Source organism: Aquarana catesbeiana, linkage group LG05 (assembly GCF_042186555.1).
Source record: "Aquarana catesbeiana isolate 2022-GZ linkage group LG05, ASM4218655v1, whole genome shotgun sequence".
NCBI classification, from domain to species: domain Eukaryota; kingdom Metazoa; phylum Chordata; class Amphibia; order Anura; family Ranidae; genus Aquarana; species Aquarana catesbeiana.
In genome coordinates this window covers 70132555-70159544 of record NC_133328.1, presented here as the reverse complement: position 1 = coordinate 70159544, position 26990 = coordinate 70132555, and the positions used below count along the sequence as shown (strand labels likewise).

The 26990-nt window shown below is 42.1% G+C and overlaps 1 protein-coding gene across 1 annotated transcript in view; it reads left to right on the top strand.

The window, feature by feature from the left end:
- LOC141144317 (integrin beta-1-A) overlaps positions 1-26990 on the top strand; it is a 58187-nt gene that overhangs the window by 24564 nt on the left and 6633 nt on the right. The window contains exons 6-15 of the mRNA XM_073629877.1: positions 8410-8648; positions 9313-9468; positions 10360-10455; positions 10595-10684; positions 10836-10976; positions 13102-13304; positions 17826-18064; positions 22104-22326; positions 23496-23728; positions 23833-23999. Coding sequence (XP_073485978.1) covers positions 8410-8648; positions 9313-9468; positions 10360-10455; positions 10595-10684; positions 10836-10976; positions 13102-13304; positions 17826-18064; positions 22104-22326; positions 23496-23728; positions 23833-23999 — 1787 coding nt within the window. The remainder of the gene's footprint in view (positions 1-8409; positions 8649-9312; positions 9469-10359; positions 10456-10594; positions 10685-10835; positions 10977-13101; positions 13305-17825; positions 18065-22103; positions 22327-23495; positions 23729-23832; positions 24000-26990) is intronic.

Genomic DNA, 26990 nt, shown 5'->3' with positions numbered 1-26990 from the left:
TTCTTCAGCTAGCTTATTAGACTGCAGTATTTGTAAATCCAGGAAACAAGTAGGTAGCAAGTTGTAGAAGAAATTACATGCCGATAACTGCGTACTCGCACATGTAAAGCACTCGCAATGCTTCTTCCTTAGTGAGGGATGTAACTCAGCATTTACTTTGCAGTACAGGGAAGGCAAACCCTGAAGTTCCACTATACACAGTCTATGGATAAATGAGATCACTCCTGTGGGACTACAGATCCCACCAGCAGTCTGGAACTAATTCAAACAGTCACAGTGCACTATATCGATCTGGGCAGGTGCCCGCTCACCACATCAGGCCCAGATGCTTGTTAGACTCCTTTCCTGGTATCTCAGTCCCGATCCAAGCTGGCGCTGTCACACCGCACCGCTCCTTCAGATGGCCAGCGACTGTAAAAATAGATGGCTTCAGATGCTTTGAAACGCAGACCGATCCTCCTGCTCTATCAGCAGGGCAGTTCACAAGGATCCCTCTGGGGCGGGTGATCCGCTCTCCGCTGTAGGCCGCAGGCTCTCCCAGCCCTGGGCGAACACACAGCCCTCCTGCTGTGTGTTGAATGGCATCCGGAGAGAGGGAGAAAACGTGCCACACCTGTCCCTTTGCTTACCCAGCAGGCTGTTCTGTGACTTTGCCTTGTGGGTAAGTGAATTGGGAATTGTGGGTAAGTAGTTCTTTGACTGGGTTAAACACATGAGTCACTTGAACATTGAACTACATTTCCTCTAATGCTTTGCAGCGCTGTTTAAGGATTGTAAGAAAAGTCCCAACAGCATTAACATCAAAAGGACACTAGAGGGAGCCAAACTCTTATTTAAAGAACATCACATTATTTAGCATGTTACTGTGTTTCCCCGAAAATAAGACCTACTTCCAGTTTTGCTTCTCGCTGTAATATAAGGCACCCTCCCCGATAATAAGGCCACCCCGATAATAAGGCCCCCTAAGCTACCCTAAAGCGTCTGGCTCTTCTGGACCGTATCGGCGGGCGCCGCCGCGCAGCCGGAGCTGTTCAGGCAGTGCGAGGTCTCTTTAAATCAGAGAGTCCGCGCCGCCACCAGGACAAGCTGCCACCTTCTGCTCGCTCTGCCCTGGCGGAGTCTGGCTGACTCACAATTAGACAGTGAGTCGCGCGGGGCAGGAGTCGGGCACATTGTGTGGAATCTGGCCGGCACAGGGGTGACTGAGGTGGGAAATGTCTGATAAAGGGGGGGGGGGGGGGGGATGTCTGGTGAAGGTGGGGGGGGATCAATAAAAATGGCACAATAAATGTGTACCGTATTCTTCTTCATGGAAAAATAATGCCTCCCCTGAAAATAAGACCTAGCTCATCTTTGGGAGCAAAAATTAATATAAGACACTGTCTTATTTTCGGGGAAACGGGGTAACTGGGTCACAAAACCTGCTCTGCATTAATAAAAACCAATAACCCTAAGTATAGGTATGCAGCCCTTGATTATACATGTTTAGTTTGCAAGTAAATGCAGTCACTCACATCACATTCAGCTAAGTGGCAATCACAAATCGCCACAATAAAACAAATTTACTTTAAAACATCAAAAGCGGTTATCCTGTCTCCTCCTGGATGTTCCATATTCAGCCAAGCTTATGAGAGGGTGGGCAAGGGGAGACACGACTAGCAGACGGGCACGGTGCTGGATCGATACAGGAGTCTGCTAAGTATTTGGGGGGGGGGGCACAGCAAGTGGCAACTTTTTTTTTTTTTTTTTTTTTTGTTTTTTTTTGTTTTTACTTTTAAAGTCTTTCTAAAGGCAGAAGGTTATTTACCTTAATGCATCCTATGCATTAAGGTAAAAAATCCTTCTGCAACCAGCCCCCTTCTAAATACTTGTCTGAGCCCAATCTCGATCCCGTGTTGTGCAGTGGCTCTTTCCTCATTGGTTTAGACACTGCAGCGGGAGCTATTGGCTCCTGCTGCTGTCAGTCACAACAAGTGAGGAGGGGTCGGGGGCAGAGCAGCGCACTGTGTCCTGTGGACACACAGGAAGATTTACTGAAACCAGTGCACTCAGAATCTGGTGCAGCTGTGCTTGGTAGCTTGTTCAATTTAAGTGACGCTAAAGTCTCGTTTGTTATTTTTAAAGAAAAAAAAAATTCATACTTGCCTGCTCTGTTGCAGTGGTTTTGCACAGAGCAACCTGGATCCTCCCTTTCTCTGGACCCTGACCAGAGCTCCTGGCCCGTCCCTCCTGTCGAGTGCCCCCATAGCAAGCAGTTTGCTATGGGGGCATCCAAGCCGAGTTGCAGCTCAGTGTGTACATTCAGACACTGAGCGACGGTTTGGCCCCGTCCCCCCTCTTTACCTCCTCATTGAAAAACTGACTTTGACTGACAGCATCGGGAGCCAATAGCATCGCTGCTGTGTCTCAGCCAATCGGGAGGGAGAGTCCCAATCGACTGAGGCACTCGTGGACGTCGCTGGATCGAGATGTACTCAGGTAAGTATTAGGGGGGCTGCACACAGAAGGTTTTTTATCTTAATGCATAGAATGCCTTAGGATAAAAAAACCTTCTGCCTTTACAACCACTTTAAGCTTTGACAATAAAACCTGGAAGCTGATTGGTTTCTGTGCAGAGCTGCACCAGATTTTGCTTGCTGTGGGGCACTCGGCAGGCATGAGCAGCCAGGGGACCCCAGAAGAGGATCAGTGCTGCTCTGTAAAAAAAAAAAACATTGCACAGAGCAGGTAGGCATGTCATGTTTTTAGAAAATAAGAAATTAGCCTTTAGATTCCCTTTTAATGCAGGAAATGCAAGAACTTTAAACACCAGCAGTGTACCATAACCTTTGACTATTTCAAAGATTGCAGTAATTGCTCTGCATGGTTTTACAGGTGTTTAGGGTCTTCTCGCACTTATTTCATATTCAGCAATCCGTTTTTTTGATAGCTATATCTATATAGATATATAGATATATAGATATATAGATATATAGATATATAGATATATATATAGATATAGATATATTGCACATGTATACATGTTGTATATGTTGCATGCATGCATTTTGTATATGTTCATTATTTAAAGAGCATATATATTCAGAATACGAACTGAACGATTTAAAAAAACAAATCTGTACATCTACTATTTACATTAACGGGCCTCATGCATGTAAATTGACAAAAATGTAGCAGGGCTGATATTTTAAGAAGCAGCAGTGCCATTGATCTAACCAAAAACCAATGAATGAGGACTTTATGTGAAATGCATTTCCTTTTCCTGCAGTAAAAGGCACAAGTGTGAGCAGGCCCTTAGGGCTATTTTGAAACAATCAGTATTCAGTACACTTGTACTGCTGTACAGAGCAGAGAAACTGTAGCGTTTGACTTAAGGATTTTCAACAGTCATGCTTTGTGTGTGAGATTAGAAGAATTCAGAATTCTCATAACTACACCACCAATTTCAAAATTGTAAAATCTACATAAAAACAGAATGCAATGATTTGCAAATCTCATAAAACCCATATTTTAGAAGAAGGAAAAGGGAAAAAAAAAAAATGACATTTGTGTTCAATCTACATATGTCCTTGAACAAAATTAGGATTGAGGTTGGGATTAAGGTGTAAAAAAAACTTTATCAAAACTCTGTTACAAGACAACAAAACAAAATGGCATAGTCAATAGGTTTGTGTCGAATTTCTATCTCTGTAAAAAAGCAAATTTAAAGTGATTGTAAAGGCTCTTATTTATAAGAAAAAAACAAAAAACATGCTATGCTTGCCACCTCTGTGCAGTTGGTTTTGCACAGAGCAGCCCGGATCCTCCTCTTCTCGGGTCACTCTTTGCTGCTCTTGGCCCCTCCCTCCTTTGTGTCCCTCAGCCAGCAGCTTGCTACAGGGGGCACCCAAACTGAGTCAGAGCTCAGTGCATCCATTCAGACATGGAGCCCCACCTGGCCCCGCCCCCTCTCTCCGCTGGCTGACTTTGACAGCCATAGGAGCCAATGGCACCGCTGCTCTGTCTTAGCAAATCAGGAGAGTGTACTGGATTGCTGAGGGGATCGTGGACATTGCTGGAGAGAGGAGCTCAGGTAAAGTAATGGGGGGGGGAATTGATGGGAAGGCTGCTTCACACGGAAGGTTTTTTATCTTAATGCATAGACTGCATTAAGATAAACATTCTGCCTTTACAATGCCTTTTAATCAGTAGAGAATAGTTTGTACCAATCAAACCAGTTTCCACCTAGAGTTGGCATTTTGAGATCTGTCCTGAGAGGAGGAAACATCTCAAATGTGGCATGCGTGTGGGTTGTCTCTATGGCTTCACGTATAGAAGGAGCTGTATGCCCTTTCCAATAGCGAACCAGAGCTAATCTTGCACTCAGGAGTACATGGGTGGCTATATCTTTGATATCTACTGGTATTGTTTCTATGTCTAGGGACAAAATAGCCAGACCTGGCAGTGAGGGTATAGTTATCCCCAGAATTTGTGTAAGCAATCGGAAGACAACTGTCCAAAAGGTAGCTATAATCGGACAGGCCCATAGTATGTGGTATAGTGTACCTACTGCTCCACGATTCCTCCAACACTTAGAAGAAGTTTGCGGGAAAAATCTGGAGATCCTATATGAGGTTAAGTACCACCTCAACAGGGTTTTTTTGTGTCAGTTCCCATAAAATATCGCTTCTTGTTGCTGCATATGTGATGCTGAGTGCCTTTTGCCATTGTGCGGCGCTGTAACCGGTTTTATATCTTATTCCCATGCTTGGATATGAGAGGATTTAATAAGCACATTTTTATTATTGAGAAAATTGTAAAATAGGGAGATACCTTTTGATCTTGGCATTGGGTTTATTGGAATATTGGGCTACGTTCCATGGCAGGGATATGGAGGTATTTAGATCGGAGTGGATAAAATGCTTTAACTGTAGGTAAGTATAGTGATCAGAGTTGGATAGACCATACTCAATCTGCAGGGACCTGAAAGTTTTGGGTGCTGGGAAAATCATCAGTTCATCCAACCCTTTTATCCCTCTGGTTACCCATCTAGCGACAGTCTGGAATGATAATGGGTAAACTGAGAAGAGACAGAGGGAACGAGGTAGTAATGGGATCTTGGAAGGTGGTAGCTAATAATATATGCCATGCTTGAAGAGAAGCTAATATGGTAGGGGACAATGCTGTATTTTGATATGAGTTGTATCTGCTTTCTAGAAGAAAGTTATAAAGATTATGTCCATGTATTTGATAACGTTCAAGTTCTTCCCACCTGGTGCTTTTGGCCTGAGGGAACCATGTTTTAAGTTGTGCCAGAGCTGAGGCAATATAATAATACTTAAGTATTACTAGCCCCACCCTCCTGCTTTCCTAGCTGTAACCAGCTGCTAAATGCGCATCTCCCCTTCTTGCCTTGCTACAAATACCAGTTCACCATAGATTGGGCTGTTACAAAAAAGAAGTTAGGTACAGGTATTAGCAAAGTTCTGAATAGGTATAGAAATTGGAGAAGGAGGATCATCGTAAAGGCTGCTAAGCAACCTGACCAAGAGTTCAGTCTTGGAAATATCCTGAAGTTTTGAATGTAGTTTTATCTAGAAACTGTAATCGTTGGCTTTGAACAATTCCTCTACTCTTGCCTTTAGTGTGATACCCAAAAAATGTATTCCTGTAGCCCTCCAGGCATAGGGAAATGATGCACTTAGTTTGTTTTATGGATGAGGGATGTCTAGTCCTAAGACAGAAGATTTTGTCTCAATCAGCTTGTTGTAGTAGGAGAAGCCAGGGAATTCCATACATCTGTGAGCATTAATATAATGTCATAGGCAAAAAGGCTGATGGTATGTGATGAGTTTTGGAATTGAAAGCCTGAGATGCAGGGATGGTTGCAAATATAAGTTGCCATGGGTTCCATAATTCAATTTTAAAGTTTAACGGGAAGAGTGGACATCCCTGACGGGTCTCATTCGTAATGGTGAAAGGAGTGGAAAGGACGCCAGAAGTATATACCTGAGCCGGAGATTTAGTGTATAAAGCCATGATGGCTATATGACGAATATATCGAGCCTGCAAATCGAAAGGCCGACAATACTTTAGCTAAAAATATCCCCAGTGTATTTGGTCAAAAGCTTTCTCTGCAACTAGAACCAGAAGCAGAGAAGGTGACCCTTGTGCTTTAGTGCGATGAATGTTATTAATTAGACATCATGTCACGTCTGTGGTCTGACGTCCTTTTGGGAACCCTGATTGGAAAATGTATAATTTTAATAAGGAAATAAGGTAATTTTGAAATTGAGGGCAGCAACACATCTCAAAAAGTTGGGACAGGGCCATGTTTACCACGGTGTAGCATCCCCTCTTCTTTTACCAACACTCTTTAAATGTCTGGGAACTGAGGAGACCAGTTGCTGGAGTTTTGAGAGAGGAATGTTGTCCTATTCTTGCCTGATATAGGATTCTAACTGCTGGACAGTCCTGGGTCTTATTTGTCATATTTTTTTGTTTTAAGATGCGCCAAATATTTTTAATTGGTGAAAGGTCTTGACTTGGCTGCAGGTCCGTTAAGAACTTTGACTCTTCTATGAAGCCATCATAGGTGCAGTATGCTGTCATGCTGTCATAGGTGCAGTATGCGGTTTATCATTGTCCTGCTGAAATATGCAAGGCCTTCCCCGAAAAAGACATTGTCTAGATACATATGCTGCTCTAAAACCTGGATATATCTTTCATCACTGATGGGGCCTTTCCAGATATGCAAGCTGCTCATTTTCATACGTACTAATGCACCCCATAACATCAGGGATGCAGGGTTTTAAATTGATCATTGATGGCAAGCCAGAAGGTCCCTCTCCTCTTTAGGCCAGAGAACACGGCACCCATGGTTGCCAAAAATGTAAAATTTTGATTTGTCTGACCAAAGAACAATTTTCCACTCTGCAAGACCATTTTAAATGAGTTTTGTCCCAGAGAGACAAAGTTTCTGGATCATGTTCAAATATGGCTTCTTCTTTCCATGATGGGTTTATCTTGCATTTTTGAATGGCACGGAGAACTGTGTTCAGACAGTGATTTTTGAGTATTCCTGAGCCCATGCAGTGATGTCCATCACAGAATCATGCCTGTTTTTAACATCATGCTGTCTGACGGCCCACAGACATCCAATATTGTGTTACAGCCTTGTCCCTTGCACGCAAAGATTTCTCCAGATTCTCTGAATCTTTTGATACCATGTACTGTAATTGATGATATATTTATAGTCGTTGCAATTTTACGTTTAAAGTGTTAACCCAAAAAAAAATATACAGCTCCTGGTCCCTTAAAGCAGATTACACAGCACAGTGCTTGTGCTGTGTAATCTGCCCCCCTTTAAACTTGAACCCCCCCCCCACCTGGCACTTCCCGTTTGCCTTCCCTGCGCTGACCACGAAAATCAGGGCTGCTCAGCCTGATCACCGTGGTCAGAGTACGTCCCTGCATCATGCGTATCTATCCCCTTAGCTCTCCTCTCCCCCCTCAGCTCTCCTCTCCCCCCTCACCCCTTCCTTCCTGCCTGTCCTCTCCCTCTGTGTCGGTCTCTGGCCCCGCCGCTATTTTTGTAAAATAAAAAAACAAAAACCTAAAATTGTCACTGCCAGCCTATATATTAGAGGCTGGCATAGTACACTGTGTCAGTAGTTTTCAAAAAATTAGCATTCTACATACCAAATTTGAGCTGTCTTCAGGCCGGTCACACGGCTGCTTTACAGCTACGATAGAGCTTCCCGGCTGACGTCCGAGGGAGATCATGGCCCCTCCCGCAGAAGCAATCCATCAGAGCTGTAAAGCGGCCACGAGTAATGTGACCGGCCTGAAGACAGCTCAAATTATGTATTTAGAATGCTAGTTTTTGAAAACTACTGACATAGTGTGCTATGTCAGCCTCTAGTAGAGGGGCTGGCATAGTCTTCTATAGATGGGTTAACAAACCCTTTAACATTATTCTGAAATTGTTCGACAATCAGATGTCTGCCCACCTTTACTTCTGAGAGACTGGACTCTCCAAGATGGCATTTTTTTACCCAATCATGTTATTGAACTGTTACCAATTAATCTGTTGCAAAATATTCTTCCAGCTCCTCCTTTTTAAGTGCCACTTACTTTGCCAGCTTTTTGTTGCCCTGTTCCAACTTTTATGAGGTGTGGTGATGCCATCCGTTTCAAAATTGCCTTTTTCTTTGGTACATTTTTCTCAGTTTAAACACCTATGTTTTCTATTGTGAATAAAATATGGGTTTGTGAGCTTTGCAGATCATTGCATTCTGTTTTTTATGTGGATTTTACACAACTTCTGACTTTTTTGGATTTGGGGGTTTTAGCTTGTTTTGTTTGATGCAATTTGCCCTTTATATGTTTTGAAATGTACTAAATTTAATACCATCTGTTTTGTTTCAGGTTTTGGGTCTTTTGTAGAGAAGACAGTCATGCCATATATTAGTACTACTCCTGCTAAACTCCTAAACCCATGCACCACCGATCAGAATTGTACCAGTCCATTCAGTTACAAGAATGTACTCAGCCTCACAAGTAATGGAAACCTTTTCAATGAACTAGTAGGCAAGCAGCAGATTTCTGGTAATTTGGATTCCCCAGAAGGTGGATTTGATGCCATCATGCAAGTCGCTGTGTGTGGTGTAAGTCCTAAAGAAAGTGTACAGTGAACATTGGAACCAACTATTTCCGCACTTACATATGTTTTATACAGGTGACCCACCACCATATCACACATAATGCTTTAGTTCAATATTTTGAATGATAAATCCACTTGTGCCCTAAATGCTTTCAACCCTTCCTACTGCAGAGAGGTGTGTGTAAACCCTACCATTCTTATGCACTTTTGCTTCCTTTTGGTCTTATAAATCTAGCATTTAAAAGCATTTTATCTGTTTGATAAATGCAAAAAAAAAAACTGTTGATCCTGCCAGAAATACAGTGAGTTATCAAGTTGATGTGCCTCTCTGCATGTGTTATAAGCCCTACCCAATTCCCTACAGAGCTACAGAACACCCTACACTCCCCATCTCCTCCCTTTATGTTAAGAAGCTGACAACTTTCACAGCATAATCCCCTTCTAACTTGTGCCATATGTACTAATTTTAGACAGTTCTGTGCCCTTATTCATCAAGACCTTACTATATATAAGAATGACACTGGTAATCCTATTTGCTGTCATTCGGCCTAGCCTTCTCACACCGCCATGGTGGCATTGCTACACACATAGAGCATGACAGTTTCATGTTTCGATAAGCATTTAAACATTACTGTTTTCTGCCATGAAAATAATATCCTTCATTTTAGGATCACATTGGATGGAGGAATGTCACACGCTTGTTGGTGTTTTCTACCGATGCCGGCTTCCATTTTGCTGGCGATGGCAAGTTAGGAGGAATCGTTCTGCCAAATGATGGAAAATGTCACATGCAAGACAATATGTACACAATGAGCCATTATTATGTGAGTCTGCAGATGTCTTTGTGATCATTTGAATTGCTCATAGACTGTGCTGATAAGTTGGATCAGTTGGAGTTTAATTATAAATCTTATAAAAATTGGATGCATTTCTTATTGCTCTGTATCTGAAAGCTATTAATTGTAAAGCTAATACTTCTGATTTATTTTAAAGGCATATAAACACTATTCCCATAGCACAGCACAAGATACAATAGCTATTAGCATTTCCATATAAAAAGCTGCAATTCCAATGCAAAAATTAAGTTTTCTTATTCAATATTTGTATTCGTTTTTGTATAAATATACAAAGACAAACATTGCAAAAGTGCTTTGCAAAGAAACCGAATGCGGTACAAAATATTTTGAGGTATAGTGTTAGAAGTATAACAATACAAAGAGACTCGGCGGCCAAGTAACAAGGACACAAATAAGTAATCTGGGGGAATGCTAGAGTGGTAACGACCAATGGGGACATCGACGACACGTGGCCCTAGTTAAGACCATGGCACATGTAGGGGAATCAAACCAACTATCCTGATGCAATAGAAGAATTGAAGGGGAGTAGAAGGAAGTAGAGGGGGGAAGGGGGGGGAGTTGGGGGGAGGAGACAGTTGGAGAGCACTCCGAACCAAGCGCATGATCCTTGTCTATGTCTGACCAGTGAATAAAGGGTTGAGTAGACGGCAATCAAAATTCCCTGGGAGGCAATGAGAAATCCAGGGATCCCCAAACCCACTTAAATTTCATATCATTTTTTGCCATGAGCTGCTCATTGACCAGGCAAAAATTTAAGTTTCACTGTCCTGTGAACAGCTATCATCCTATTACACGCTATTAACCAATACAGTTACCCAAATAGGAGATGCTTTAATACTGTCACATGTGCGTTTACAGGACTACCCATCAATTGCTCATTTGGTCCAGAAGCTCAGTGAAAACAACATACAGACAATCTTTGCTGTTACTGTGGAATTTCAGGCTGTTTATAAGGTATGTGAAGTATTTTTTGGGGGGTGTTTTTTTTTTTTTTCCTGTATTTTGTTTCATGTTTGAGCATCCCGGACCATTACCCCATTAGTTTAGTTCTTTTGTATGAATAGTAATTTAAAGTGTTCCTTCTCATTTCTAGGAGCTGAAAAACCTCATCCCAAAATCAGCTGTGGGAACTCTGTCTTCAAACTCTAGTAATGTAATTCAGCTGATCATTGATTCCTACAACGTAAGTACACACTTCTGACTCTGGCTGATAACCATCTTGGCTCCTGTCTGCTTCCTGTTTTTCAAAGCTTTGTGGTACTTCTGTGTGTGTGTGTGTGTGTATGTGTGTGTATAATATAAATATAAATTTTTTTTTTTTTTTTTTTATCCAGTCACTGTCTTCGGAGCTTATCCTAGAAAACAGCAAATTGCCAGAAGGTGTAACAATCAATTATAAGTCATTCTGTAAGAATGGAGTGATCGGAACAGGAGAGAATGGAAGGAAATGCTCCAATATCTCTCTGGGAGATCAGGTAAGAATTTGCAGGTTAAAAGCTTATGCTGCATGTACTTAATTTTCTTAAATCTGAACTTCAGGCCAACTGTTGAATACACAGGTGAGATAAATAGATTTGTATTTCTGTCCATTCCTAAGATTTACACAGCTTATTTATTCAGCTGTTTGACTGGAGTTAAACGTTAATATAATACATGCATGATCCTGGGCATTCAGTTCTTCAATGTTCTCTATTCATTTTCTAGAAAATAGACAGCAATACTCTAACACTGCCCTTGCATTGTTGCATCACTGACCTCCCAAAGCACAATTGAAACTTGCTATCCAAATTCTGACAGCTTCTAAGCAAACTATAGCAAAGGCCTGGAAATCCCCATCACTCTGCCTCTTAGATACCAAGAATAGGGTGACCCAAGCTATGATGCTTAGTAAGATCGAGGTGACTATATTAGATAAGATCTTGCGGCATCTGAAAACTTGGTAACCATAGGTAAACCATTTCCTCCCTTCACATTTTGACTCCATGCTCTTGGAACCCTAGCTCTACAAATCCTGCCATAGTAGCTAGATAACCCCCTACACTGGTGTGGAGTTGGCGGCATCCCTCTTACCTGCCCTTTTCTATTTTCCCCCCTTTCCTTCTCCTTTTGCTGGCCTACCAGCTTTTCTTCTTCTCCGGTCTCCCTTCTCCCTTTTAATTCTTTTTCCTCTTTCTGTTCAGGACATGTGGTTATGGCTTTACCTGTTTCCACATAAGTTCTTACCCACTGTCCGCACCCCCTGCAACCTGATCTGCAGCGGGTACTTGTGTCATTATGGGGAGCTTACCCTCCCCTCACTTCCTATTCTTCTTGATGGACCGTCGCATAGCAATATCTCAGTACCAGTGTACACAATCAAATCTGTCATTTTATGTGTGTGTGTGTGTGTGTGTGTGTGTGTGTGTGTGTGTGTGTAATATCTCTCTCTCATGTTGGAACAGTTAGGGGCCGTCCCCAAACCGTTCCCACAAAGTTGGGAGCATGAAATTATCCAAAATGTCTTGGTATGCTGACGTTTTAAGAGTTCCCTTCACTGGAACTAAGGGGCCAAGCCCAACCCCTGAAAAACAACCCCACACCATAACACCCTCCACCAAATAATTTGCACCAGTGCACAAAGCAAGGTCCATAAAGACATGGAGCGAGTTTGGGTTGGAGGAACTTTGCTGGCCTGGACACCTTTTGGGATGAATTAGAGCAGAGACTGCAAGCCAGGCCTTCTCTTCCACCTCGTTGCCTGACCTCACAAATGTGCTTCTGGAAGAATGGTCAATCATTCCCGTAGACACACTCCTAAACCGTGTGGACAGCCTTCCCAGAAGAGTTGAAGTTGGTATACCTCCAAAGGGTGGGCAAACTCCATATTGACTGGGATGCCATTAAAGTTCATGGGCGCGTAAAGGCTGTGTCCCGATCCTTTTGGTAATTTTGTGTGTGTGTATACATAGAGATAGATTATAGCTCTATAAATATCTCACAAAAGTGAGTACACCCCTCACATTTTTGTAAATATAATATTATATCTTTTTATCTGACATTATTAGACCTTAATGGCTGTGTTTTTGAGTTATTTTGAGGGGACAGCAAATTTACACTTTTTTATACAAGCTATACACTCACTACTTTACATTGTAGCAAAGTGTCATTTCTTCAGTGTTGTCACATGAAAAAATATAATGATATATTTACAAAAATGTGAGGGGTGTACTCACTTTTGTGAGATTCTGTGTTTGTGTGCGTGTATACAATATATAAATACACACGAGCTACATGTTTGTATCATTGTACCCTTTTGATTTTTGTGTAATGTTCTACTTACTACTACTTTTTATCAATAAAAACTATTATTGAACAAGAAATAGACAGCAATAACACCTCACCGATCATATTGTCATCTCACACAACAATAAATCAATGTGGTGAACAGCAACTTAACTTTTCTTCCTGTGGAAAGGAAGAAGCTGGATTCAAGACAGCAGATTACAGGACATATACATTATCTCCCATATGCTTAATTTACACTAAAAGTCCTGCATCCCAGTGTATTTTGGATTGTTTGGAAACATGGCATAAGTTAGAATGTGTTTATTTTTTTTTCAGGTTGAATTTGAGATCAGTGTAACTGCTCACAAGTGCCCCAAAAAGGACCAAACCGAGTCCATTAAAATTAAGCCATTGGGATTTACTGAGGAGGTTGAGATTCTTCTGAAATTTATCTGTGAATGTGATTGTCAAGAGTCGGGAACCCCTGATAGCCCAGAATGTCATTTTGGTAATGGTACATTTGAATGTGGAGCCTGCAGGTAATTGTTTTTGGCTGTTCTTTGTTTATCTACACGTTTTGTTGATCCATTTACAATCCTTCATGCTTTTATATGTGTTACAAGCACTGTGGGGGAGGCAGTATCGGACTCTCTGGGGGATGATTACCAAGTATTTTGCCTTCAAAGTTGTCTGACTTTTAATATTGGGACCCTTGCCTGTCCAGGGATCCCACGATGTCTGCACCCCAGCTGATTTTTCAATCGGCTCTCAGGTGCTGCAGCAGCCGGTTCCCTACTGTGCATGTGCGAAGCACGCTGTGCTTTGTGACTGGCCTGGCGGCAGGAGGAGGGGGGCGAACTTCTGGGGGACCTCGCGGCAGTGAGGTTACCTGGAAGTGAGGACGGGTATCTGTCAAAAATGGGTAATAGCTGCCTATGTCCAGTGTGCTTCTAAATTCCTCTAGTATTCTAACACAGTGCCTTTGCTGAATTGAAATCTCAAGCATTGTTGTCAGTCCTGCCCATCTCTCAGCTTGAACACACACCCCCTCTCCTTATCTGCATAGAATAGAGGTGTATTCTAGTGGAGTGGAGAACAATGCTTTGGATTTTGGGGCAACAGAAGCAGCATTCTCAGCTCACCATAGGAAGTTGCGTGTGTATTGAGTTAAGGGCAGGGTCGACTTGTATTCTTTTTGTATTTCCAGCACTAATAAAGATCCTAAACATGGGCATTCAACTGTACTGAATGTTTTTTGTTTTTTCATTTTATCAGACATAGGCATTTATCAAGACTGCCTTCTTTGAAGTTGCTAATCTGTTCTTTTATGTATTACACAAGTTAGAAATTTTATTTTTTTTTACAGTTGGTTTTTTAAATAATAATGAAAATGAACATATATGCTCCTTAGCACTTCTGTCCTAAGACTTTTCTGAGGTCAAATGTCATTACTAAAAAAAGCAGTGGCAGATAGTCGCTATTTAACCACATCTATTCTACAAAGCTGAAACTGTCACTTTGTTTTCAAAAGAGACCCAAAGATTATTGCTAACATGTTTTGCACATAAATTGATATGCAACTGCTTTAATGAGCATCCTCCATGCACTTTGCATGTTTTACCTAATACTTAATTTCCCCCTTATTTAATTTTATCACTTTGATCCTTACACTTTTACTGGTGTGGGGGAGATTGTCTGAAGGTGTGTGAGGAATTCATTAAAGTGATTTGTAAAGGTAAAACCCCCCCTCCCGGTTGAATGCCAACATAGTCACTTGCTATGAGGATACTCATGTAGGATTGCTCCCAAGCCATGCGCTGTCTATTAACATTGTGGCTGGACCCCGCTCCCTTCTCAATAGCTGTGATTGTCATCAGCAGAAGCCAATGGCTCCCATTGCTGTATTTTAGCAAATGTGAAGAGAACCTCTGTACATTGTTGGGTTGAGATCAGGCTTGGATAAGTAAAAGGGGGAGCTGCATACAGATGATTTTAAACTCCCTTGATTTTTTTTTTTTTTTTTTTTTACCTATAGGTGAGGCTTACCTATAGGTACAGTAAATATCTCCTAAACGTGCACCGTTTCAGAAATATTGATTTTAGATGCAGCCGGTGACGTCACCAGCGCATGTGCTCTGAAGAAAAGGCATACCTGTGCAGTTCCTTCAGAGCCGTGCCGTAAACAGTGACTCCCGTGTGCATGCCCAGGGGTGACCACATCACCGGCTCGGCCATTCATATTGCTGAAGCCCGCCAACACGGAAGAAAGACAGGTGAAGATGGAAGCGTCTTCAGCGGTCGCAGCGCTGGAGGGCTTTGTTTTTAGGCAAGTGTCATAATGTGCTAGTATGCTATGCGTACTAGCATATTATTACTTAAACTGCCTGGTGCTCAATTTTTTTTGATGCGGTTTACTACCACGTTTACACAGAAAATGAATTCTGGTAAACAACCTTATGCTTTAAGAGCCACTTTAAATTTCTAATGCCACTTTTCTGACGGTAGTCCCCCTTTTTTTAGAGCTTTCTGCACCTTATTCAAGCAAGCATTTGTGGTAGCTTTGATAACGTTTCCTACACCTGTAGGTAGGGGACTGCTCTGTAATCATTGCGTGCAGTCCCTTTTTATGTCACGGTGCCCCTTGCAGTCATGTGCCCCCCACCCCCCTCTCTACTCATAGTGCCCCCTTTTTTTACTCGGTACTACTATACAGTCCTACCTTCGGCAGGGCGGGATTCAGCCTGTGTGTCCTCTCCAGGGTGCCCCACCCCGCCGACCATGTCATCAGCAAGGCAGGAGAAGCTGCAGACATTACAGTGCGGAGGACAGCCTCCATGAATATCCCATCATTAACCACCCCTGCAAATAGTCCAGGCTGACTAGATGGCATCAGGCAGTCTTTCACATTTTCTGCTGACCACGTTTTTCTGTGGCACACCACCTCTTTCCTCTGCATTCCAAGTGTGCTTTGTCATGGCTGTAGACTAGGTGATGCATTGCTTTGACTTTGGAATATTGGTAGACTGAACACAAGAAGATTCACTCGCATGGTCCGAGATATTTAAAGTACACTGTGGCGTTCAAGTAATGCTCAAGTGTCTACCAGAAAAATATTCTACACACTGTTACATTACCACCAGCCTCAATACTTACTATACTGTGCACATTGTCCTACGCATTGCTTTATAAAAATGAAAATGATCCTAAAGCGTTTGTTACCCTAAACAAAAAATGGATCCTGTTCCTTTAAAGCATGCATAACAGCACAGTGCTTGTGCTGTGTAATTTGTCCCATTGTATCACCTGAAATACCTGATTGATCTTGCCTGGTTCTGCCCTCCCCCTGTAAACTGACCATGTTTTATCATGGCTGCTGAGCCCTGACACTGTGGTCAGTTTACGTGTCTCTTCTGTCCCCTCTCCCTCTCCCTCTCCCTCTCCCTCTCCCTCTCCCTCTCCCTCTCCCTCTCCCTCTCCCTCTCCCTCTCCCTCTCCCTCTCCCTCTCCCTCTCCCTCTCCCTCTCCCTCTCCCTCTCCCTCTCCCTCTCCCTCCCCCTCCCCCTCCCCCTCCCTGCCAGCTAGTGACAGTGCCTACCCCATCCCTCCTGCTGCTGACATTCCTTTCAAATTTTCATATAATCTTCTGTTCATTAATGCTGTGTACGCCAGTGTCTGTTTTTATAAAAAAAAAAAAAAAAATGCTGTTCATTACTTGATTTCAGAGCGGCACTCGCGTGACTGGCTGCCTCTTTCCTCCTCTCCACCTGGCTGACATCAGCAGGGGATTCTCTGCCTCTCCCGCTGTAGCTGTCAGATCGAGAGGGGAGAGGCGGCCAGTCACATGAGCAGTGCTCTGAAATCGGGTATAGAACGACCTTCTTTTTTTTTTTTTTTTTTTTTTTTTTTTTAATATAAGACACTGGGGCACACAGCAGTATTATAAAGAGGATTGTGTGGAGACAACAGAGTGGCTTAACAACCACTTTAATAGAATTACAGCAGTTTAAGTATCCGTTTGCCTAATGTCGCTTTTTGGTAACAGGAAGTTTTTATTCTTTATTTTCAGGTTTCCATAGAAGTCTAACTTCGCCTCCACTTTAAATAGCTTTTGTGGTTTCCCTTACTGCTTGGTGACTACTGAGGGGGATTATTTTGAGGGTTTATTTTGATGTACTGAAGCTGTATTCTGTCCACAGACAACTTAATGGCTCCTTAATTTGTTCTATACTTGCTGTAATATTCAGTCTTGCACGGTGTGCACTGCAGCAGCTTTGCAAGAATAGCAAATGAGTAGATATTGATTTTTATTTACTTTGCCCCACCAATGTGATAAATGGTAAAGCTGGCCATAAGTTTATTTTTTTTGTTCAATCTGCAAACAAAGGTTTCATCCATTCCACACAGTGCAGATGGATGAATCCCCCACTGCAGATACTGCATTTTGATTAAAGTGATTGTTTTTTTTTTTTTAAAAATAACAAACCTACATTCTACTTGCCTCCTTTTGTGCAGTTGGTTTTGCACAGGGCATCCTCGATAGATCCTCCTTTTCAGCTCTCCTTGTCCCTCCCTCCTATCGAGTGCCCCCACAGCAAGCAGCTTGCTATGGGGGCACCCAAGCCGAGCTCCAGTTCCGTCTGTCCATTCAGACGCACAGAGCTGCCGTTCAGCCCTGCCCCCCCTCTCCCCACTGGCTAACTGACTTTGATTAACAGCAGCAGGAGCCAACGGCGCCGCTGCTGTATCTTAGCCAATCAGGAGGGAGCCTTGGGGACGACAGAGAGGCTCCTTGACATCGCTGGACAGAGATGAGGCTCAGGTAAGTATTAGGGGGTGCTCGGGAGGCTGCTGCACACAGAAGGCTTTTTATCTTGATGCATATAATGCTTTAAGATAAAAAAACCTGCCTTTACAACTCCTTTAAGCTTTTCCAGCTGCCAAGATACCCAAACATTGTCTGCATCTGATTGGATGTAGGTGCTGTTTGGCTGACGATTATAAATAAGCCCTCTTATTTTTGGTGTATGTTGGCTTTTCACACTAGATTCATCTATTCTCAGATGCAATGAGGGTCGTATTGGAAAACAGTGTGAATGCAGCACAGAGCAAGTTAGCAGTGAAGACATGGATGCTCAGTGCAGAAAGGAGAACAGCTCAGAGATCTGCAGTAACAATGGAGACTGTATCTGTGGCCAGTGTGTGTGTAAGAAGAGGGAAAATCCCAATGAGGTCTACTCTGGAAAATACTGTGACTGTGACAATTTCAATTGTGATCGATCCAATGGATTGATTTGTGGAGGTGAGTTCAACACTAGATTCACAAACCCTAAGAAAGAACAACTCTGGATGTATTAAACTCTAAATAAATCTGCCAATCCCTAAACGTGGTATCTGCTTTTGTTTTCTTATATTATATTTTATTTTCTTTATTCCCTTACTTTGTAATATGGCCAGTAAGACTTCTTTCTTAGGGTGTCTCCACTCTGGATTGAGGACCATTGCAGAAACCTTTGAGTAGCTGCATTGTCAATGTGGGGAGAGGGTAGTGTTAGATGCACTTGCAGATATAAAAGGACTTGACTATAAAAAAAAATCTTAACACTTTTTTTTTTTTTTTTCCCATCAGTTATAGCTTGTGTGTGTTTTTTGCGATAATGGTTTTACATAAATGAATAATAGCAGATCATTGTAAGCACCCCTGTCGGTGTTGAAGGGTTTGTCTCACCCCTCTGCCACTTTTGCTGACAGGTAGGATTTTTATTAAAGAAAGGTTCCTATTGGTCTCTCATCATAAACCCTTCACACTGCCTGTCAGCATTTATGTACATTGAGCCACGCGGCTCCGCATACGTTTATGGCACTACTCTGTGCTGTGATGGGTAACATCACCTTGGCCCCACCATCAAAGCAGCCAAAGATCCAAAACATGGTAGGATGACTGACCGTGCAGGGCTAGAGGGGATAACTTACCAGGTAAGTCTGCCATGATTTGCTAATATGTTGTGCATACTAGGCACAATGGCTGAACACTCCTGGGTCCCAATATAAAAAAAAAAAAAAATTGGCTTGAGTAAAAGTTATGTAATCTTTATATTGCTACATTTGATCACTTTATACTTAAAATAGATGTTTGTTTTTTATTTCTGTTGTATGGAAATTCAATAAAGGAAGTTAATAAATAAGACTGGATCACAAGGTGAAAATAAAAAAAACAAATGTAGCCACCTCGTTTAAAGATCCATAAACTGCAGTTTATTCCTTTTTTGTTTGTGTTTTTATTTTTATTTTTTTATTTTTTTTCTTGCTTTTGATACCATTTTACAGTACTCAATGTAAAATTTGTATAAAATCACACTACACTGCAAGTTGTCAGACAATACCCTTTTTGCTTTTACAGTAAGTTTCTATAGAACTGCAAAATTTGTAGATCTGGATCTCTGGCGTGGGGGAATAAAAAAAAAAAAAACCTTAGTACAAATGTTGGGGTGTCTCCAAAAATTACTTTTCTCTTCCATTGAAGCATACAGGAAGTATTTAAAACTGAACTCTGGGCCCCTCTTCACTGCAAGGGTTAAATGCTTGTTTATGCCTAGGGTACCCAGAATCACTTTCTTACCCAGCTCCCTGCTCCCTCTTTGACTGGTTCCCCACAGTCTTTTCTCCCTGATGCTCCAGCAGTGGCAGTCACTGTCACATTATAAGGTACCATGCAGGCCAAAAGGTCTGCATTGTATGTGGGGACTCCGAGGGACCTGCCCACAAGCCAGAATGTGAGAGAGGATTTGAGCACCACCTGATTCTAGATCCAGGGATTAAGTAAGGGCATTTAACACTTGTAGCGTGGGGGGAGTTTTTTGTTTTCACTGGGGACTTAAATCTTCGGCTGGTACTGCCACCTACAGGAAGATTTGACACTTGCAAACAAAACTAGGCCAACCCAGGATGCTCCTCCTACTTACCAGCAGGTCTGTTTTGCTTGTGTCCTTGAAGGATGTACATCTTTTCTCCTAGCTCTGCTGTGTTGGACTGCACTATTTTTGCCAGAACTTTTTTTTTTTTTTTTTTCCCCTAAATCAAGACTCTTCTCTACATTGCTGCTGAAGATTTGTCTCTATTTGCAACTAATCTGCTGCAGTTGACATCAGGCCTGGATTTTGGAGTACAATGCCTTGGCTCCACTGGAATGGATGTTTTCATGGAAAGACAAAGTGGCCTTCCTGCACTGGGTTCCTCTTGGGGCACCTTCAAAAACATTTGTGAGTGGGCTTGCCAGGCTGAGCGCCTGGAGCTACCTCATTTGCAATGGACACCTTTTTTATTCCCCACTTTTTTGCCACAGAAAGGGTTAACACTGTGGGAATGAGCACTGATGTCCTCTCCTGGGTGGAGTATTGCCCACTCTGCACTTTTTGCTTCCATACAGCATTAAGAAATTCTGTTCCTGCTGCTTGATAACAGTGACTTTGATTTACCTCTGGCCATTTGACCTTCATTTGTTACTAGCTTTTCCAGTATTCATGAGTACCTGAGGTCTTGCCTTTTTAAATTGAGCTTGTACATTTGTCTTACTGCCATCCTACTGTATGGTCATCTGATCCAGACAACCTAAATTATCATCTAGGTACCAGAAGAACGGTAGATTGTATCCCGTCTTGAGTAGTACTTCACATTTCTGCCTTGTTAGCCATGCACATTCCAGGTGTAAACAATTGGCAGGCAGATTTACTCAGTGCTTGGACCTGAAACAGGGATGATTACATGTAGAGCTGTTCCAGTATCTGTGTCACAGGTTTAACAACTCTGGTGGCTCCATGGAATCGGTACACCTTAATATGTCCCTTTACTAGCTTAACCCCCCCCCTGCTAATTCAAGATAGGGAGATTCCAGAGGTTTCACTGCACAAGACTGGCTCAGGAAGATGTGTTAGGCCAACTTGTAAGACTTTTTCTCAGACACGCCATGTCTACTGCCAGACCAGCAGGACCTTCGGTAGAAAGGATAGATTTGCCATCCAGTTTCAGGTTCGCTGGCTCTAAAGGCATTACCGTTAAGCCCAGGTTCTAAGGGAAAGGGGCATCTCCAAGTCTGTTATTTCTGTACTGCAAAAACCTAGGAAGACCTTGAAGGAATTTTGACTATCATTAGACATAAAAGGCATACTTCAAATGGTATTAGTTGAGTCTCTGGACATCCACTCCAGGAGATTCTCCATGGAATGAATCCTTTCCATTCAGCTGGTTCTCACAACTATCAACGGTCTGGTCTCTGCCTTTTCTAGGCTGTCTAACTCTTTGATTAAGATCTTTGTACAGGCGTGCTCATGTAGTACCCCTGTCTGTTTCACCAATGACTCCATGGGATCTGAATCTGGTTCTGTGTTCGTCTTGGAAATCGCTCTCTTTATCCCATTTGACATTCTTCTCTGTCATGGGTGTTTTGGTGGCTTTATCCTGCAAGGAACACTTTCTGGTTTATTATAGGGGTAAGGTGGTGTTGAAGACTATCTCTCACCAACTACTTCTGTCAGACTGATTCAGTTTCGTTATCCTGGATGGACCCCCGAAAGGGTCTACCGGCTTTCGTTAAACCATCTTTAGATGGCTCAGAAAGGCCATCATCCAAGCCTATGGTCTCCAAGGATCAGGCTCTGCCACTTCTGGTAAAGGCATACTCTGCTCAGTCTGTGAGTGCTTTTTGGGATTGGGTAACTGTTTCATGGTTCACATGTTCTACTAAGTCGAAGTTTCATCATGGTCTGTTGCCAGCCCCTTTTTAAGTGTAAGGTCCTTTAGGTTTGAGCTGCAGGTAACTCCCTAGGTTTTTTTTTTTTTTTTTTTTTTTTTTTTTTTTTTTTTTTCTTGGGTCTGTCAGCTGTGTTGCCCACCCCTCAGTTTGACTGTTTTGAGGCATTCCAAAAGTTGCACTTCTGTGGCCCAACCCCTCTGTTTCTGGTTATGCTACTAGTACTTCCTAGCCACCAAACTGAGACCTGCTGGTAGGAGTTTTCCTGGGCTAGGACAAAAATCCTATATTTTTTGTGTTTTTGCTCATGCTCCAGAGTGGAAATTGAAAAGTCCTATTCCGTTATGAGCATGCACTTGTCTGTAGTTGGGTTGTTTCTCAAAGACTCTGTATCCAGGAAGCCTGTGATTTACCTTGCACTTCAGGATGTAGAGATGCACTTTGGAAAAATGAATTCTCCTAAACAAGCAGTAACAATAATAGGTAGCCGCAGACAGAAATGGAAAGGTGTTTCTAATTGCAAAGTGGCGAATATGGTAGTTGCGTGTGTCTGTTTTTCAAACTGGATTCTTCCCTAAAATGTCTTTTCTTACAGGTAATGGAGTCTGCAAATGCAGAGTTTGCGAGTGTTTCCCCAACTATTCTGGAAGTGCTTGTGATTGCTCAGAAGATAAATCATCATGCATGGCATCTAATGGTCAGCTATGTAATGGAAGAGGAACATGTGAATGTGGAAGGTGCAAATGTACAGACCCCAAATTCCAGGGACAGACGTGTGAGATGTGCCAGACCTGTGTTGGTGTTTGTGCGGAACACAAGTGAGTATTAAGGAAGAACACATTTCTCCTTCACAGTGAATGTGCAAATGAAATTTCCCGGTAGTCAGGAAATCATTGTTTTTATCTCTGAAGCAAATCTATGGTCCATAAGTATTACATCTACCATGTGCAAAACTAAGACTTTTGAATGGTAAGCTTGCTATTTGCCTGCAATTACCTACTTCTCTGTGGCTTTCACATCAACGCCACCTGTGTTTCTCAACGTTTTTTTTTTCATTCGAGGCACCCTTGAAAATTAGACAATCTCATGACCGCCCCTTTAAAATTATGGACAGTCTCGAAGCATCCCATTCTCAAATGTAAGCTATTCTAATAGCTTTACATAATGTAGGACACCCAATGTTAGAGGTGATGTATCCTTCCAAAGCAAATACACTTTTGCACACTGAAACTGACCAGTATTCCGATGTTTCTCTTCTCCCTCAATTTCTGCTAATGTCACCCCAGTGCTGAGGGGGAGGGGCACAGGAGGGTCAAACAAGGATGCTGTGGAGGCAACAGACATCCTCCTTAACTGATGTCATTGGTCGTTAGGATGCCAGTGTCTAGAAAGTCTTAATGGTGCATAATGAAAACCAGTGGCTTTGTGTATCTAAATAGCAGACTTGATCCATCTCCTTACTTGTATAACATTTTTGATCAATTTTTAGGCATTTTGCCAAGACACCCCTGAAGAAACCTCAAGGCGCCCCAGAGTGCTTGGCCACCCTAGTTGAAAAAGGCTGAACTACACTTCTATAATATAACTGACGCCACAGTTCTGTAGTTGTAACTAGGAAGCTTCTGTTGTCACCACTGAGGTTAAGTCACCTATACATACATTTTGGATTCACAAAGTTTTATGTTTAAAGTGGGAAGCCTAGGCTTTAGAACTACACAGCCATGCTTCTAAGGCAGACATAAAGGTCAACAGAGGTGGGCTTCTTCCTTTTTGTTGGGAGGGTTTTACAGGTGAATCTTCACCATCCACATTTCAACTCTGATCCTTCGTGCACACCGCAGAATGACAAATACTGGTCTTTTATGGACTAGCACAGCTATCATTTTTTTTTTTTTTTTTCTTTCACTTCATAAGCTATTTTAACAGAGCTTATCTATTTAACAGTGCTTTTTGCTAATGCTTGGTATTTTTTTTTGTCCCCCCCCAGGGAATGTGTTCAGTGCAGAGCGTTCCATAAAGGAGAGAAACAAGAAGGGTGTGATACCCAGTGTGCACATTTCAACCTTACTATGGTGGACAGCCGTGACAAGTTACCTCAGCCAGGACAGGAAGATGCTCTCACACACTGCAAAGAGAAAGATGTAGATGATTGTTGGTTCTACTATACCTACTCTGTAAATTCTAACTCTGAGGTTAATGTGCATGTTGTGAAAGACCCAGGTAATGTAGACTAAGCAGAGTCCCCACGCTCCCAGCATTTCCATATAAAGTTATCAGCTAATGAGGATACATCTACTCATTTCCTTTTTTTTTTTTTTTTTTAGAGTGTCCCAGTGGCCCTGAAATAGTTCCTATCGTTGCTGGTGTGGTGGCTGGAATTGTACTTATTGGATTGGCATTGTTGCTTATATGGAAGCTTCTTATGATTATTCACGACAGAAGAGAGTTTGCCAAATTTGAAAAGGAGAAGATGAATGCCAAATGGGATGCTGTAAGTATTTTTGCCATGACGGGGATGGTGGGTTGCTATTGTACTGCACTGTTGGATATTACATGCCAGCAGTTTCCTGGTCACACTGTAATGGTTTACCCCACAAACAAATACAGTTTCTTCTAAGAGTAATGATTACAGTGTGGTGGGGCAATCTGTTCCCATTTCACGTTGGTGTGCAGTGGGTTTTCATGTGTGTGCTTTTCTAGGTTTGGAGCACCATGGGGAATGGAACTATCCTGTGTGTGCTCTTCTAATGAGCACAGTGGGGATGTGTATGGAACTATCCTGTGTGTGCATTTCTAGTAAGGATACTGGGAATGTACATAGAAAATCCTGCGCATACTTTTCTAGTGAGTACATTGGGGATATGTATGAAAGCAGGCTCGGTTCACACCATATGTGGCACTATGTGTAAAGGCACACCTTTTTTCCTCCAACATCAAAAACATACTGCTGTTAACAGAGACTGTGGGGGTGCCATTAATTCTTAGTGGTTCCCACACACTAGAAACTGCAGCAGTTTACCATGCTTGGAGCTGCATTGCTGCATGCCGTTTTCCTGTGGCTGCAATTTTGGAATAGGTGCAGGGACCTTTTTCCCCTGCATTATCCATAAGTACAGCAACCCATTCAAATGAATTGGCTGCTGTGCCTGTGCAAACCTGGCTGCTGGAAAACCAGCATATTGTGAAACTAGCTTTATCCTCTGTGTATATTTCTGATGAGCACACTGGGGATGTGTATGGTGTTATGCTGTGCTTATGGTTTTCTGGTGTTCCCTGGGGATGTGTATGAAATTCTTCTTTGTGACTTTCTGGTGAGTACACTTGGGATATGTATGGTGCTATCCTGTGTATGATTTTCTGGCAAGCAACATGACTTTGTGGATTTAAAATTACTAGAAGTCAAAAACTTTACTATTAAAAGTTCATCCGTTTTATCATTTATCTCTTCCTGTCCATCATATATTATATTTTATTATAGACCTCTTTTCTAACTACCTCTGCAGTACTTACTAATGTCTCTCTATTTTCTGTTATCTGTTAAAGTGGTAGTAAACCCGCATTTTGATTTTTACCCACAGGTAAGCTTATAATAAAACTTACCTGTAGTTAAAATGCATATCCATAAATAAATATTCTAGCGAGCAGCAGCTGTGGTGTCACCACCGTATGTGCTCTGAAGGAACGGCATACCCGTGCCGTTCCTTTAGAGCTGTCTGCCGAATGCATGGGGGAGTGACATCATCACTGCTCAACCATTCAAGCAGAAGCCGCCTACGAATCGGAAAGGAAGGCCGGGCAAAGATGGAAGCCTGAAATGGGGATATATACAGTTGTGCTCATAAGTTTACATATACAGTTGTGCTCATAAGTTTACATACCCTGGAAGAATTTATGATTTCTTGGTCATTTTTCAGAGAATATGAATGATGACACACAAACTTTTCTTTCACTCATGGTTAGTGTTTGGCTGAAGCCATTTATTATCAATCAACTGTGTTTACTCTTTTTAAATCGTAATCGCAACAGAAACTACCCAAATCACCCTGATCAAAAGTTTACACACCCCAGGTCTTAATACTGTGCATTGCCCCCTTTAACATCAATGACAGCTTGAAGTCTTTTGTGGATGAGGCTCTTTAACTTCTCAGATGGTAAAGCTGCCCATTCCTCTTGGCAAAAAGCCTCCAGTTCCTGTAAATTCTTGGTCTGTCTTGCATGAACTGCATGTTTTGAGATCTCCCCAGAGTGGCTTAATGGTATTGAGATCAGGAGACTGAGATGGCCACTCCAGAACCTTCACTTTATTCTGCTGTAGCCAATGACAGGTCGACTTGGCCTTGTGTTTTGGATCATTGGAATGTCCAAGTACGTCCCATGTGCAGCTTCCTGACTGATGACTGCAAATGTTCCTTCAGTATTTTTTGAAAAAATAGCATTCATCTTGCTACCAATTTTGACCAAATTTCCTGTGCCTTTTGTAGCTCACACATCCCCAAAACATCAGCGATCCACCTCCGTGTTTCACAGTAGGAACGGTGTACCTTTCATCATAGGCCTTGTTGGCTCCTCTCCAAATGTAGTGTTTATGGTTGTGGCCAAAAAGCTCAAATTTGGTCTCATCACTCCAAATGAGTTTGTGCTAGAAGGTTTGAGGCTTGTCTCTGCTGTTTGGCGTGTTTTAAGCGGGATACTTTGTAGCATTTGCATAGTAATGGCTTTCTTCTGGCAACTTGACAATGCAGCCCATCTTTCTTCAAGTGCCTCATTATTGTGCATCTTGAAAGTCCTGTATTTCACCTGAAGTTATTTGTCGGATTTTTTTTTTTTTTTTTGCATCCCGATCAATTTTCCTGGCAGTTGTGGCTGAAATTTTAGTTAGTCTACCTGACCGTGGTTTGGTTTCAACAGAACCCCTAATTTTCCACTTTTTGATTAGAGTCAGAACACTGCTGATTGGCATTCTCAATTCCTTGGATATCTTTTTATATCCCTTTCCTGTTTTATACAGTATAACTACCTTTTCCCGCAGATCCTTTGACAATTCTTTTGCTTTCCCCATGACTCAGAATCCAGGAACGTTGGTGCAGCACTGGATGAAAGATGCAAGGGTCTTGTCAGAAGTCCAGAAACTTTGTGTGTGTATATACAGTGGGGACGGAAAGTATTCAAACCCCCTTAAATTTTTCACTCTGTTACATTGCAGCCATTTGCTAAAACCAAATTCATTTTTTTTCCTCATTAATGTACACGCAGTACCCCATATTGACAGAAAAACACAGAAATATTGACATTTTTGCAGATTTATTAAAAAAAAACTGAAATATTACATGGTCCTAAGTATTCAGACCCTTTTCTCAGTATTTAGTAGAAGCACCCTTTTGATTCAATACAGCCATGAGTCTTTTTGGGAAAGATGCAACAAGTTTTTCACACCTGGATTTGGGGATCCTTTGCCATTCCTCCTTGCAGATCCTCTCCAGTT